The sequence below is a fragment of the Dunckerocampus dactyliophorus genome, chromosome 12 (assembly GCF_027744805.1).
Source record: "Dunckerocampus dactyliophorus isolate RoL2022-P2 chromosome 12, RoL_Ddac_1.1, whole genome shotgun sequence".
NCBI lineage: Eukaryota > Metazoa > Chordata > Actinopteri > Syngnathiformes > Syngnathidae > Dunckerocampus > Dunckerocampus dactyliophorus.
In genome coordinates, this window is record NC_072830.1 from 19933427 (window position 1) to 19945091 (window position 11665).

At 39.3% G+C, this 11665-nt stretch overlaps 1 protein-coding gene across 6 annotated transcripts; it reads right to left on the minus strand.

Moving 5' to 3' along the window:
* Positions 1-22: 22 nt before the first annotated feature.
* usf1 (upstream transcription factor 1) lies at positions 23-10539 on the minus strand. 6 transcript variants are annotated; one of them, XM_054794734.1, is made up of 11 exons: positions 10502-10539; positions 9848-9929; positions 9730-9779; positions 8616-8728; positions 6969-7082; positions 6504-6657; positions 4942-5029; positions 4802-4860; positions 4632-4726; positions 3869-3997; positions 23-575 (listed from the first exon to the last, which is right to left on the minus strand). In XM_054794734.1, exons 2-11 carry the CDS (start codon positions 9853-9855, stop codon positions 492-494), a joined length of 894 nt encoding a protein of 297 aa, XP_054650709.1. In that variant the 5' UTR covers positions 9856-9929; positions 10502-10539; the 3' UTR covers positions 23-491. The 6 variants fall into 6 exon arrangements, with proteins under 6 accessions (XP_054650709.1, XP_054650710.1, XP_054650711.1 ...); XM_054794735.1 differs by having other exon boundaries at positions 9848-9909; positions 10502-10531; XM_054794736.1 differs by lacking the exon at positions 10502-10539 and having other exon boundaries at positions 6504-6642; positions 9848-10495.
* Positions 10540-11665: the final 1126 nt, after the last annotated feature.

Sequence of the window (11665 nt, forward strand, 5' to 3'; positions counted from 1 at the left end):
ATGTTCTCGCCAAAAAAGGTACTAGTATTTATATACCAACTTTAATAAACATGAGTCAAAGTAAAATATGGCATACGCATAATATGGTTATTTTTTGCCCACCTATATTAACAAGATGTTACATTGTTACAATGTAATTAATTCCAAGGTAAGGCTAAATAAAAAAAGTCATGAAAAATAATATAATACAAAGCAAAGTGATAATAAACATCAAAATTGTGTCGCATTGATATGCATAAAAGAAGCAAAAATACAATATCGTTTGGATGTATCATAGAAGGAAAAGGTACAGGAGATGAGCCTTATGTAGCCTTATTTATAAAAGCAATTAGCAAAGTTGTGATTATTTTTTAGACACTGGACTGAATATTTTGGATAATACTCAATTAGTTAAAAATTTTTCATGCATGCTTGACAAGTCTCAAGTCACAGCATTTCAAGTACTCTTTTGGCCCATGTGTGGTTGTCTTGAAAAAGCGAAAACAGGCTTTTCACTGTGGCTCCGTGCTGGATGCAATGCCATGCTGTCGGAGAACATTCCTCAGGATCTGATTCTTCGATTTGCAGTCTTCTACCTGAGCAGAGGAGACGCAAATATCACTTTCTATCTTTCTATCATTATTTATTGTAAACATGTACTATACCGTTCAAACTGGATGGCTGAGCACTGCAAGCCTCATACTAGATATAAATAGTGACTATTGGCAGTCGTTCACAACTTGCACGTTTTTTACTGAACCAGGACACACGAGTATTCGTCCCTGTTAGCTTGTTCACTTACCCCTGCTGCCGCTAACAAAATGGAAAAAAGAAACAAGGTAGCATGTCATTAATTGTGCAACTATTACTCTAACTGTATTTGTATTTAAAGTGGTGTGAAAATGTGTTTGCCCCCTTCCTGACTTTTTTTTTTTTTACGTTTATCACACTTAAATGTTTCAGATCATCAAACAAATTTAAATATTAGTCGATGACAGCACAACGGAACATAAAGTGCAGGTTTTAAATGAAACTTTTCATTATTATTTTTATTATGGAAAATCTAAACCCGTATGGCCCTGTGTGAAAAAGTAATTTGCCCCCTAAACCAAATGACTGGTTGGGCCACCCGTAACAGGAACAACTGCAATCAAGCGTTTGTGATAACTTGCAAACAGTCTCTTCCGGCGCTGTGGATGAATTTTGGCCCACTCATCTTTGCAGAATTGTTGTAATTCAGCCACATTTGGAGCATGAACTGCCTTTTTAAGGTCATGCCACAGCATCTGAATAGGATTCAGGTCAGAACTTTGACCAGGCCACTCCAAAGTCTTCATTTTGTTTTTCTTCAGCCTTTCAGAAGTGGACTTGCTGGTGTGTTTTGGATCATTGTCCTGCTTCAGAACTACAGTTGGTTTCAGCTTGAGGTCACAAAGAGATGGCCGGACATTTTCCTTCCATATTTTTTGGTAGACAACAAAATTCATGGTTCCAGTTATCACAGCAAGTTTTCAAGGTCCTGAAGTAGCAAAACAGCCCTAGACCATCACACTACCACCATATTTTACTGTTGCTATGATGTTCTTTTTCTGAAATGCGGCATTACTTTTACGCCAGATGTAATGGGACACACACCTTCTAAGAACTTTAACTTTTGTCTCGTCAGACATCTTCCCAAAGGTCAAGATGTTTTCTGGCAAAATTGAGCTATCACTTTTTTACAGAGGTCCATGTAGGTTTGGATTTTTTCTCTGCCTTAATAATAAAAAGTTTCATTTAAAAACTGCATTTTGTGTTCAGTTGTGTTGTCATTGACTAATATTAAGTTTGTTTGATGATCTGAAACATTAAAGTGTGACAAACATGCATAAAAATAAGAACTCAGGAAGGGGGGAAACACTTTTTCACATCACTGTATGTATTAGCCCTGTGGAAAAAGCAACAGATCTGTCCTGGTCCTTGCCTCAAACCATTCTCCTTTCCAATTCCTGTTTCTGTCTTTAGCTGCTCGCAAACGCCGAGAACTCGAAGAACCCGGGTACAGTCGCCCCTCGTTTATTGCGGTTAACTGGTTGTAGACCTGGCTGCGATAAGTGCGTTTCCGTCAAGTAGGATTTAATATTAATAAATGGAATCTTTTCATAGTTACAGCATAGAAAACCTGTTTATGTACTTCTAAATACATTCTTTACCATTGTTAGAGCCCTGCAGACATGAAATAACACCTAATAGTCACCTTTACGCTCCTATTATTCTTTGCTTACACCACATTGCTAATGCGCAGGCTACGGAATCACTGCAGGGACACATGAGACGGCCACGGCTACACAGCATGCTAGCGAGCTAACTAGTTATCCTCCAATTTATTTATTCTAAACTTAAGAACGGGTTTCAAACAGAGTGGGGAAAAAAGTCAAAGTAAAAAGCCAAAAACTTACCACTTCCACATGGAATAGAAGAACTTTTTTTTCACTATCACGCCATGGCTGACTACATGCAGTGTGAAAGGAAAGTAATATAATGTCATGTCGCATTAATGTTTGTCATTTTTTACGCCTGGTGACCAGAATACTACATATGACTAATATTTTATTATAGTAAACCAAAATAACCGGCAAAAATGCGAAGAATGGAGCAAAACGGCAAAATGTAAAGAGAAGAAGCTAAAATGTTGATACTAACTGATCATACAAAAGCTTTGTCTTTAAATATATATAACACCTTTTTTAGCCTTTTTACAAAATTAAAAGATACATAAAAATATCATAGTGGCCCCCCCATCTATTGATTTTCAGTATGCGGCCATCCGTGGAAAAACGTTTGGACACCCTTCAGCTACAGCTTACGGACACTTTACTCACTCGCCAACACCAAGCATCTACAGCTTGCAACCCAGGTGCCTACAGCTGGGCCGCCCTGAAGAGGATCACTGGGAAGTAAAGAAGTTTATTTTGCTAAACATTTTGCACAGTTCTGTTATTCACTTTAATCTTTAGAGACAAATAAACGTTTTGCCATTAACAATTTTTGGTGTTTGTTTCCATATCGATTATCTGGGTAGGTGGGGGTGGACTTTGAGGCATAATGCTGTGGCATAATAGGGTGGATTGCGGCGAAACCAGCCTCCAAAATCTTAAAAAAGCACATTATAAAGTTTGGTCATTCATTTACGGGTCAGATCTGCCACATCCAAACATATCGCAGCAACGGGACAACTACAGCAATCACTTTTATTGCAAAGGTTGATGAGAGGGTGGGGGAGGGCATGTGTCAAAAATGTATAATCTTATAAAAATTTATATTTTATATTTATATTTTTAAAAGTATATCAATTACTCCCAGTTTTTTGCCTTTAGGTGGTGGTGTAATGTAATGTAATCCCCAAAAATCGATAACAAAATTTGTAGTATCGCCCACCCCTACTTTCAACTCATATGGTAAAAAAACATGCATCTTGCTCCGCCGCCACATATTTTGATGTCAACAGAACATTTCAAAATAAGCTACATCAAGTGTCAAAGGTTGATACCAAGCCTTCAAAATATCTCAAGTCTCAGTATAAACCAGTAAATCACACTAACAAAAAATATAACAAATACGCTTTATAGAAAAAGACGCTTACTACAATAACAATAAGTATAACTGATACAACTGAAGTCACAACAGGTTCACATCAGTGTGACGTGTCCGTGCAGCCGCCATTCCATCATACTGTAAATGATGCCTAGGGAAATGTACATTATGTATGTTAGACAGTACAAAAATGTAAAGACACAAAATTCCAGTTTTTACTAGATTATGCTCATGTAATCACAACATCATATTGACCCACATTTTGAACATAGGTAATAATTATTGGACAAATTACGTATTTTACACACCAACATACCTCCTGTCTGAGAAGCTGATTGTCGATCCTAAGTCGATCAAGTGCACCGAGATCTTCCCCCAACTTCAAGTTGCTCTGTCTGAGTTCCTTGATGTAGTCACAGGCTTTGGATAAAATTCCACCTTTACTCTGTGTGTGTGTGTGTGTGTGTGTGTGTGTGTGTGTGTGTTAAAAAAGAAGTCAGAAAAGTAAAAGCATCAGCGTTATTCCTTAAAAATATAGTTAAGTAGGGGTGTCACGAGACACACAACTCATGTTCATATGTGTTCATGTCTCACATAATGATTGTTGATGACGGGTAAAATTCCCCAAAAAGTGCAATTTTCCTTTAACACGGTGCTGCAGCTGTTCAAGTCACACGTCATCACTGACGCTGAGAACACTGAGGTGGGTTGGGACTGCAAGATCTATAAAAGGTGCGGTTCCAATCCTGTCTTGTGCCCTGCCACTTTCTGTACTATCATTCAATGTATTATCATTCATAATAGCAAACCCATAGTTTACAGTCTGATTGGCCTCCGGCTGCCCTGTTCTCACGAGACAGCGTTTTTCCAAACGAGAAATCTCATCACGTTTTATATATACCCACGTATACATATATGTATATGTATACATATAATATATGTATACATATACATAATATATACATAATATATACATATATACATTTTTTTAAGCAAATCGGAATGTGTGAACAATTGAACAATGTAGTGTAAATTCAGGTTAAACTTCCTAAATTGAGTATTCATAGGAGCCAGCTCACCTGTCCTGTCTTAGTATAGTCAATGTTGCAGTCTGGTATTGTCTTCGACAGCTGCACAATCCAGTTATTAATTTTGTCACGACGCCGGCGCTCAACTAGAGTGAGAAAATGTATCCATTCGTCATTCTGCTTCACGAAGTGCGAGAATCTTCAGTTGAATTTCTACTGACCTTCATTGTGCTGTGCACGTCTTTTCTCATCTCTGGAACCTCGAGGAGGCTCTTGTTTTCTGAAAAACAGGCGAGCTTGTGAGATTTTTCGTCATTACCAACAAACATGCTTAAATAGTGGTAAACAATGGTGTAATTACGCTATGTATGGCTGAGTGCGAGGTGCGATTGTCCTTTGGGTGGATCCTGTCAAAACCTCCTGGGGTGACATCATCACATAGAGCTGCCCTGAAAAAAAAGTTAATGTAAAAAAAAGTGGGTACACATATACAGTGGTAGAAAATAAGTATTGATCCGCTGCTGATTTTGTACTGTCTTAAATAGATATGAACAGTCCAGGGGTCTCATGTATAAAAGTGTGTGTTTTGACCAAATTCTGACCAAAAGTCTCTGTACGCCACAAACCAGACATACTGTATGCTTACAGACAAAAAGATATCAACAGAGAATGACATCAACATTTTATGTCAAGTTGATGCCAAATAGCTCAATTTTGGCGTCATGTGAGCACATCACATTCAGTCAAACATTCAGACAGGTCTATACATGTGTCTTCTTGAGCAGGAAGCCCGCGCAGGCACTGCAGGATCTCAATGTATTACAGGAAAGTTTATTACAAATGTTTTTCTTGCTGACTGTGCTCCTAACTCTACGACTGACTGTTACAGTTATTGGTTGAATTATTGCACCAATAGTGGTCTCTTTCTCACCAAGCTCCTTGTTGATGGCCTTGTGAAGGTCTACACAATCTTGTCCCTCAGAGTCTTTTGACAGCTCTTTGGTCTTGCCCATAGTAGTGGATAGGTTTGAATGAAAGAGACTGTGTCTTTTGTGGCAAGTTGAGGTTAGGAGTTCTTAAAAGGGACAGCACTAACTTGTGTTCACGTGGTCCTCAGTTTACGACTTTCCGTGGTGACAAATGCATTCCCATAAACAAATTTGAAACTTCATGTTGGTGCAGAAGCACGGGACTCGCTCAAGAACTAGTTACAGCCGAGGGTGGCTTGGTCATCGGGAGTTTTCCCCTTCGAGGGCTGAGCTTCAACATTAATGGTCACTCGGGACTTGTACATTACCCACAATGCATTGCAGTGGTGCAAGAAAAATACATCCGTGGGGTGGCAGTGATGAACCTCAAATATTGGTTGTTTGGAGGAAGAAGACGATGCATTAAATTACTTCAGTAAAAATAAATATTTTTAAAGAATAACACTAAATTTAAATTGAACAACCCAACTCTGAAAATTAAGTTAAACTAAACAGATTGTTTTTATTTTGACAAAAAAAGACATGGTAATATACAAATAGGGCTTATTACATAAAAAAAGTATCACAATTAGATGAAGCAATGATATTGCGTGTGAATGCTGAAGAGCTCAAGCAAAACTGAAATGCTGTGGAAATATGCTGAAATGTGGAATGAATGTAAGAATAGTTTGGAAGCTCAGCTGAAGCTGTACTGAAATGACTGAAATTAAAATGTATAATGTAATATGTATATGAAAACAACTTTCAGGGTGTAAGATGACCACTCTACCATTGAATAGAAAATGTTCGGTGATGTTTTATCAGTAGTGGGTACCATTTAACTTCGTTTTTACCAGACTAAAACATATACATTGTACTGTATATATAAACAGCGTGTCATTGTAATGACATACATATTTTAAATATGTACATATCATATTAGTGTTTTTATTACCTGTGGGCGTGGTCTGGCTGAGCACCGTGTCGGATGCCTGCACTGTGGTCACCATGGTCCCAGTTGGGGCTTCAGCAATGGTAGCAGGATAGTAAGAGTACTGTGTCTCACTGCTGCCATCGCCCTCTATCCCCTCTGACTGAGAGAACACAGCCTGCAGTAAAAGAAGTGTTACTTATTCCGCAGAGAACTCTTACATATTCCTGCTAACATGTGATCAATGAACTGTGTCATCAACTCAATAAGTAGAGAAATATCATGAACAACCAACCAATTGTATTGACCTGGGATGCTGCCCTCAGGGATTTATGCTGCCAATTCCTATACTGATCATCTTTGAGTGAGATCGGCCAATCTAGTATTAACTGTAAATTTTTCCATAAAGGAAACACTTACACTTGACTACATTTAAGTATTTCATAACGAGCTACAGTTAACATGGTCGCATAAGATTACTATGCTCACCTGCGTGATGGCTTGAGTGGTTGCAGGGAACCCAGTAACCAGACTCACTGCTGCAGCTCCGTCTGTCTGACCCTCCAACTGACCGTCTGACACCTGGATCACTCTGTAGGTCACCTAGGACCACACATGTTATTGATAAGTGTCACCTAAACCCTAAACAAACAACAAAAACACGCTGCTCAAACCTTGACAATTACGCAGTCAATAAGCAGGCATAAGGATGCGTTCACACTTGTAGTCTGGTACTTCCAAAACAAAACTATATAAAAAAAAAAATAAAAGCTACTTGGTGTGGACTTGAGTATGGTTCTATGAGCATTCACACTTGTATTTTTGTCAGCTGACCAAGTAATGCTAAGTAAATAATCTGCATAAAGTCACGCCTTGATTAGACCGCTTATGTGACGTGTACATTTGTGGACACTGTGCAATAAAACTCACGGATTCAAAACAACGTGACGTCACTTAGGTTGTACATAGAACACATGAAGGACATATGAAGTTAAATTCAAGAATGAAATGAAACAATAATAAAAAATTGTGACCACCACCTTACTTTTCTTGCACACTGGAAAGGGGCGTTGCAAGGTACGGTGAGACAGGCTTATTAGAGGTAGGAAGTCTCAATAATGAGACAACTAGGCTGCCTAATTATCACTGTACATTTCATAGGAGCAGTAGCTGACTACATAACTACAGGTCTCCTCGGGTTACAAACGAGTTCCGTTCCTAGACTGTGATGTAAGTCGAGTTTTAGTCGAGTTTCAGCCAATATTGGTGGGCATGTCTCCTCTATCTGAGGTTTTTATAATGTTCATTTTCAGTTCCACGGTTGGCAGACATAATGAAGTGTAAAAAGTAAACTAATAAGCAATGTTATTCTTCCTCAGTGAGGCTGTGTGCAGGCACAGACTGTATTCATCCGCATAGCACACACTGTACTCTTGTGCTGCGGATGGCGCGTATTCCTCCTCTGGCACACGCTGGAACTGGTTCTGGACCGAGTCTCGTGTTTACAGACCAAAATTAAGTTTTTAATTAGTTTATGGGAACGTGTTTGTAACCACGAAAAGTTGTAACACGGAACATCGTAACCGGAGTACTGCCTGTATATAATAAAGACGTCAACAAGGTACCCAGAGTTCCTAATTTTAACAGATAGAAGGGGATGTGCTGCAAAGAGACAGCATTTCCAGACGTTTATTGAACAACACAACGCCTTTGTTGAAAAGAGGCAAACATGTTTAACTTCATTAAACTGTTATTTTTTGCAGATTTTCACACAGCTTTCTGTTGGGCTTTGATAGTCATCACTCGCACTTGGTGACGTCATATCCGGTGTTTTGTTGCGGTCTGCATTCACACTTGCCTCACTGAGCACTTGAGTCCACATATAAGCGGGCCAAGAACCATCTCTCAGGCGGTCTCAGTCCATCTGTTTGGTCCAGTCCTGTGTTCGGTAGACTGCGTTCACCCTTGAGCATATGAACCGTACTAGCAGAGCAAATGAACGAGAGTCTGTTTAACGGGACCAAACATGACAAGTCTGAACGCACCCAAAGTTCCAAAGAACAAAACATACAATACAGACATTCATCATAAAGCCCTGTTCCCTTTTGAAAAATGTGTGCCAAAACTCCTTCCTACCTGTCCACCTCCTCCTTCTGTCTTGAATAAATATTTGATAGGTTGGTCTGTGAATGTAGCAGCAGACTGGATGGTTGCAATAGCTGCTGGGTCCTCTGCAGTGGCGACAGAGCCTGTGGGAGCACATAAGCACAAGAGAAATACTCATAAAAGCTATATATAGCTTATATAAGCTATATATATTGTTTCATGTGGAACACGAGTTTACATGGACTCAGCCAGCACTCGTGCTATCATATTGTACAGGTGGTCCTAGGTTACGACGTTCCATGTTATTGACGTTTTGTGGTTACGAACGCGCTTCCACTAATTAATTAAAAACACAGTTTTGTTCCGTAAACACAAGACTCGCATGAGAACTAGTTACGGCGTGCCCCGGCAGAAGACTACGCACCAGCCACAGCACAGGAATGCAGTGTGTGCTAGTGCAGCGACACTGACGATGAATAACATCGCTCATTAGTTAACTTTTCACACTTGATTATATCTCCCAAGCGGCAGTCCGCCAAAGAAAAGCAAAGCCATAACCATGGAAGTGAAAATGAACATCATAAAAAGCTCAGAGAGAAGAGAAACGCCCACGAATATTGGCACTCTTTGGTCCCAAACGCTCGACTGTCGCAACCAGGGGCGACGTATAGGAGAAAATACTTAAAACAATTCGAAGGGCCCCAAACGTTTTTTTTTTTTTGTTTGCTTTTTTTGTTCATTCCTGGCAGCACCCCTGGTCGTGACCAAGGATGATTGAATGCTAATGAATGCAAGAGCGGTCATGGATTCCGTGCGCTGTTACAAGGAGATATGGTAGAGGAGGTTATCCTTCCAGACTAGACTGGGACAATATTTTAAGAAGGTCAAAAGGCCTGCAAGACAACCACCAGTGATAAATTTAAGGAGTTGTTCTCTTTTTATTACCATTTAATTTTATTATTGTATTTTGGGTTTTATTACTGTATTTTATATGTCCTGTGTAGCGTGGAGTGACTTGGGAGTTAATTAATGTGTCATTTAGATACATAAGTTACCACTTACATCACAGACTAGGAAGGGCACTCGTTCGTCACCCTCGTACAACCCGTAATATGTACTTTGGACAACAGTACTTTTTCCTTACCTTCCTCGTTGACAGTAGTACTCGCATCTGGATCTGGGATTTTCTGTTGGCTGTAATATGAAGCAAATGCTTGCGTTAAAGTGAATTAAACACACATCTATGCGTTAGTCCCACTCACCTCTTCATTTCTGCCGACAGTCCTGGACGAAGAGACCGCCTTCACTCGCTTCCACAACCACACTGTGGAGAAGATTCATAAACTGGACAGATAACACGACAACAACTTCCGATATAACTGCAAAATCAACGAACTGGCAGCTAATTTGTGCGTTCCAAAAAGGCTTCGGTGGCTTGAGGGACGCTCTATGTTTCTAGTCAACCACAATAGCGCTGCTGTTGTAACGGAAACGGATTATTTCCGATTTCAAAATTACAGCATAAAGTAAAAGGTAACGTGAGAGAAACCACGCAGGCATTCAAATGTGCATCCTTATGAGCGATTTTAAATTTGGCTGAAATGTATTTATTTAAAAAGCTGGTCTTTTTATGTACGTTTTGTCTCATTTCAAGAGCTATGTTAATACATACTTTAAGGATCCAATCCGGAAATGATGCGTTTTCTAGCTAAGTGAACAAGATCCTTCTGTCTTCAACAACCCCAGCGGTTCTTTGCAGATGTTTAACAACGCAAATAATGTTTTAGATGTAAAATATGTGATTTGAAATTACAGTGTCCAATACAAGCAGACTTAAATGTATGCAATTTCTTAGGTTACACACGCTGAGCTACATTTTGATGCACAAATTCCTCTCTGAACAAAGACCTACTTACACCGTGGTTAGGTCCCTCCCCCAATATTTGTCAACAGCGCGCTAAGATCTCCTTTACGCATGCGCGACAGGAAGTAGCGTCACGTATTCAATGTCGTCTAAAGGTGAATTAATTAGTTTTTTTCTCCACTACGAAACAACTGTATATCGTGTATTTTTATTTTAACAAATTACAAATATATTAAAAAAAAAAACCTTTTAATAAAAATATCTGAAAAATATATATCTGAATTAACACAAAATAAAAATCCGGTAAATAAGTGAATACATAAATTATTCTACCCTCGCAAAATGTTCTCAGCTTTACTTTGTTCTTGCAGCTCGACAGATAGTAGCCCACTGAGAAAGTCAGATACTTTACTTCCCCGTCCGTAGTAGGCCATGTGCGGTTTTGGGCGCTATGTTAGTAGGCAAAAATAGTGCACTGTGAAGATGACGATGATGAAGATGTAACACGTAACTCCTATGATTTAATTTAATTACATTTTTAAAAATTGTGGTAAAAAATTGTGGTCAATTTTCGTGCATGTTAAGGCCCTCAAAAATGTGAGGAATGCCACCGAATAATAATAAACATAGCAGTTTCAGAAGGGCCTTCTCACGTCGGTACTCGGGCCGTCACAATGAGCTTTGAACACTAAAACGAAAGTCCTTCAAGGTACAATACTGTGGGCCTGCGTCGTAATAGAAGTCAGTGACCAGAAGGGGTCCGTATTTAGCTCCAGCCAGGCTGCTGCTTGACTGAAGCAGTCCAAAAGTCTTGTCCAAGTATAGAGCTGAGCTGCCCACAACTTGTTACGCAAGTCATGTCTCCCTCCTGCTGCTTTGAGAAGAGGGAAATAAAAAGGTGTCTGATATTTTGACAAGAGTTATGGGGTATTTTAAAATGATGATCATTTCCATGTGAAGTTCACCTCCTTTGGGTAAACCACTTTATCTGCAGGATGGATAAAGCCGGAGCTGTGAATCATATAGTAAGAGTGAAAAATCTAACCTATAGAGGTGACCTGAATAAAAAATAAATAAATTTACAGCAGGGTCAAGCCTAAAAAAATTAAGAAAATCAACCCACTGGAAAAGAGGAGATTAGGGTGTGTGCGCCCCCCTCCCAAGTCCTGGACCAGAAAAATGCAGTTTAAGCGACCTAAAAGAAAATAAAGAAATT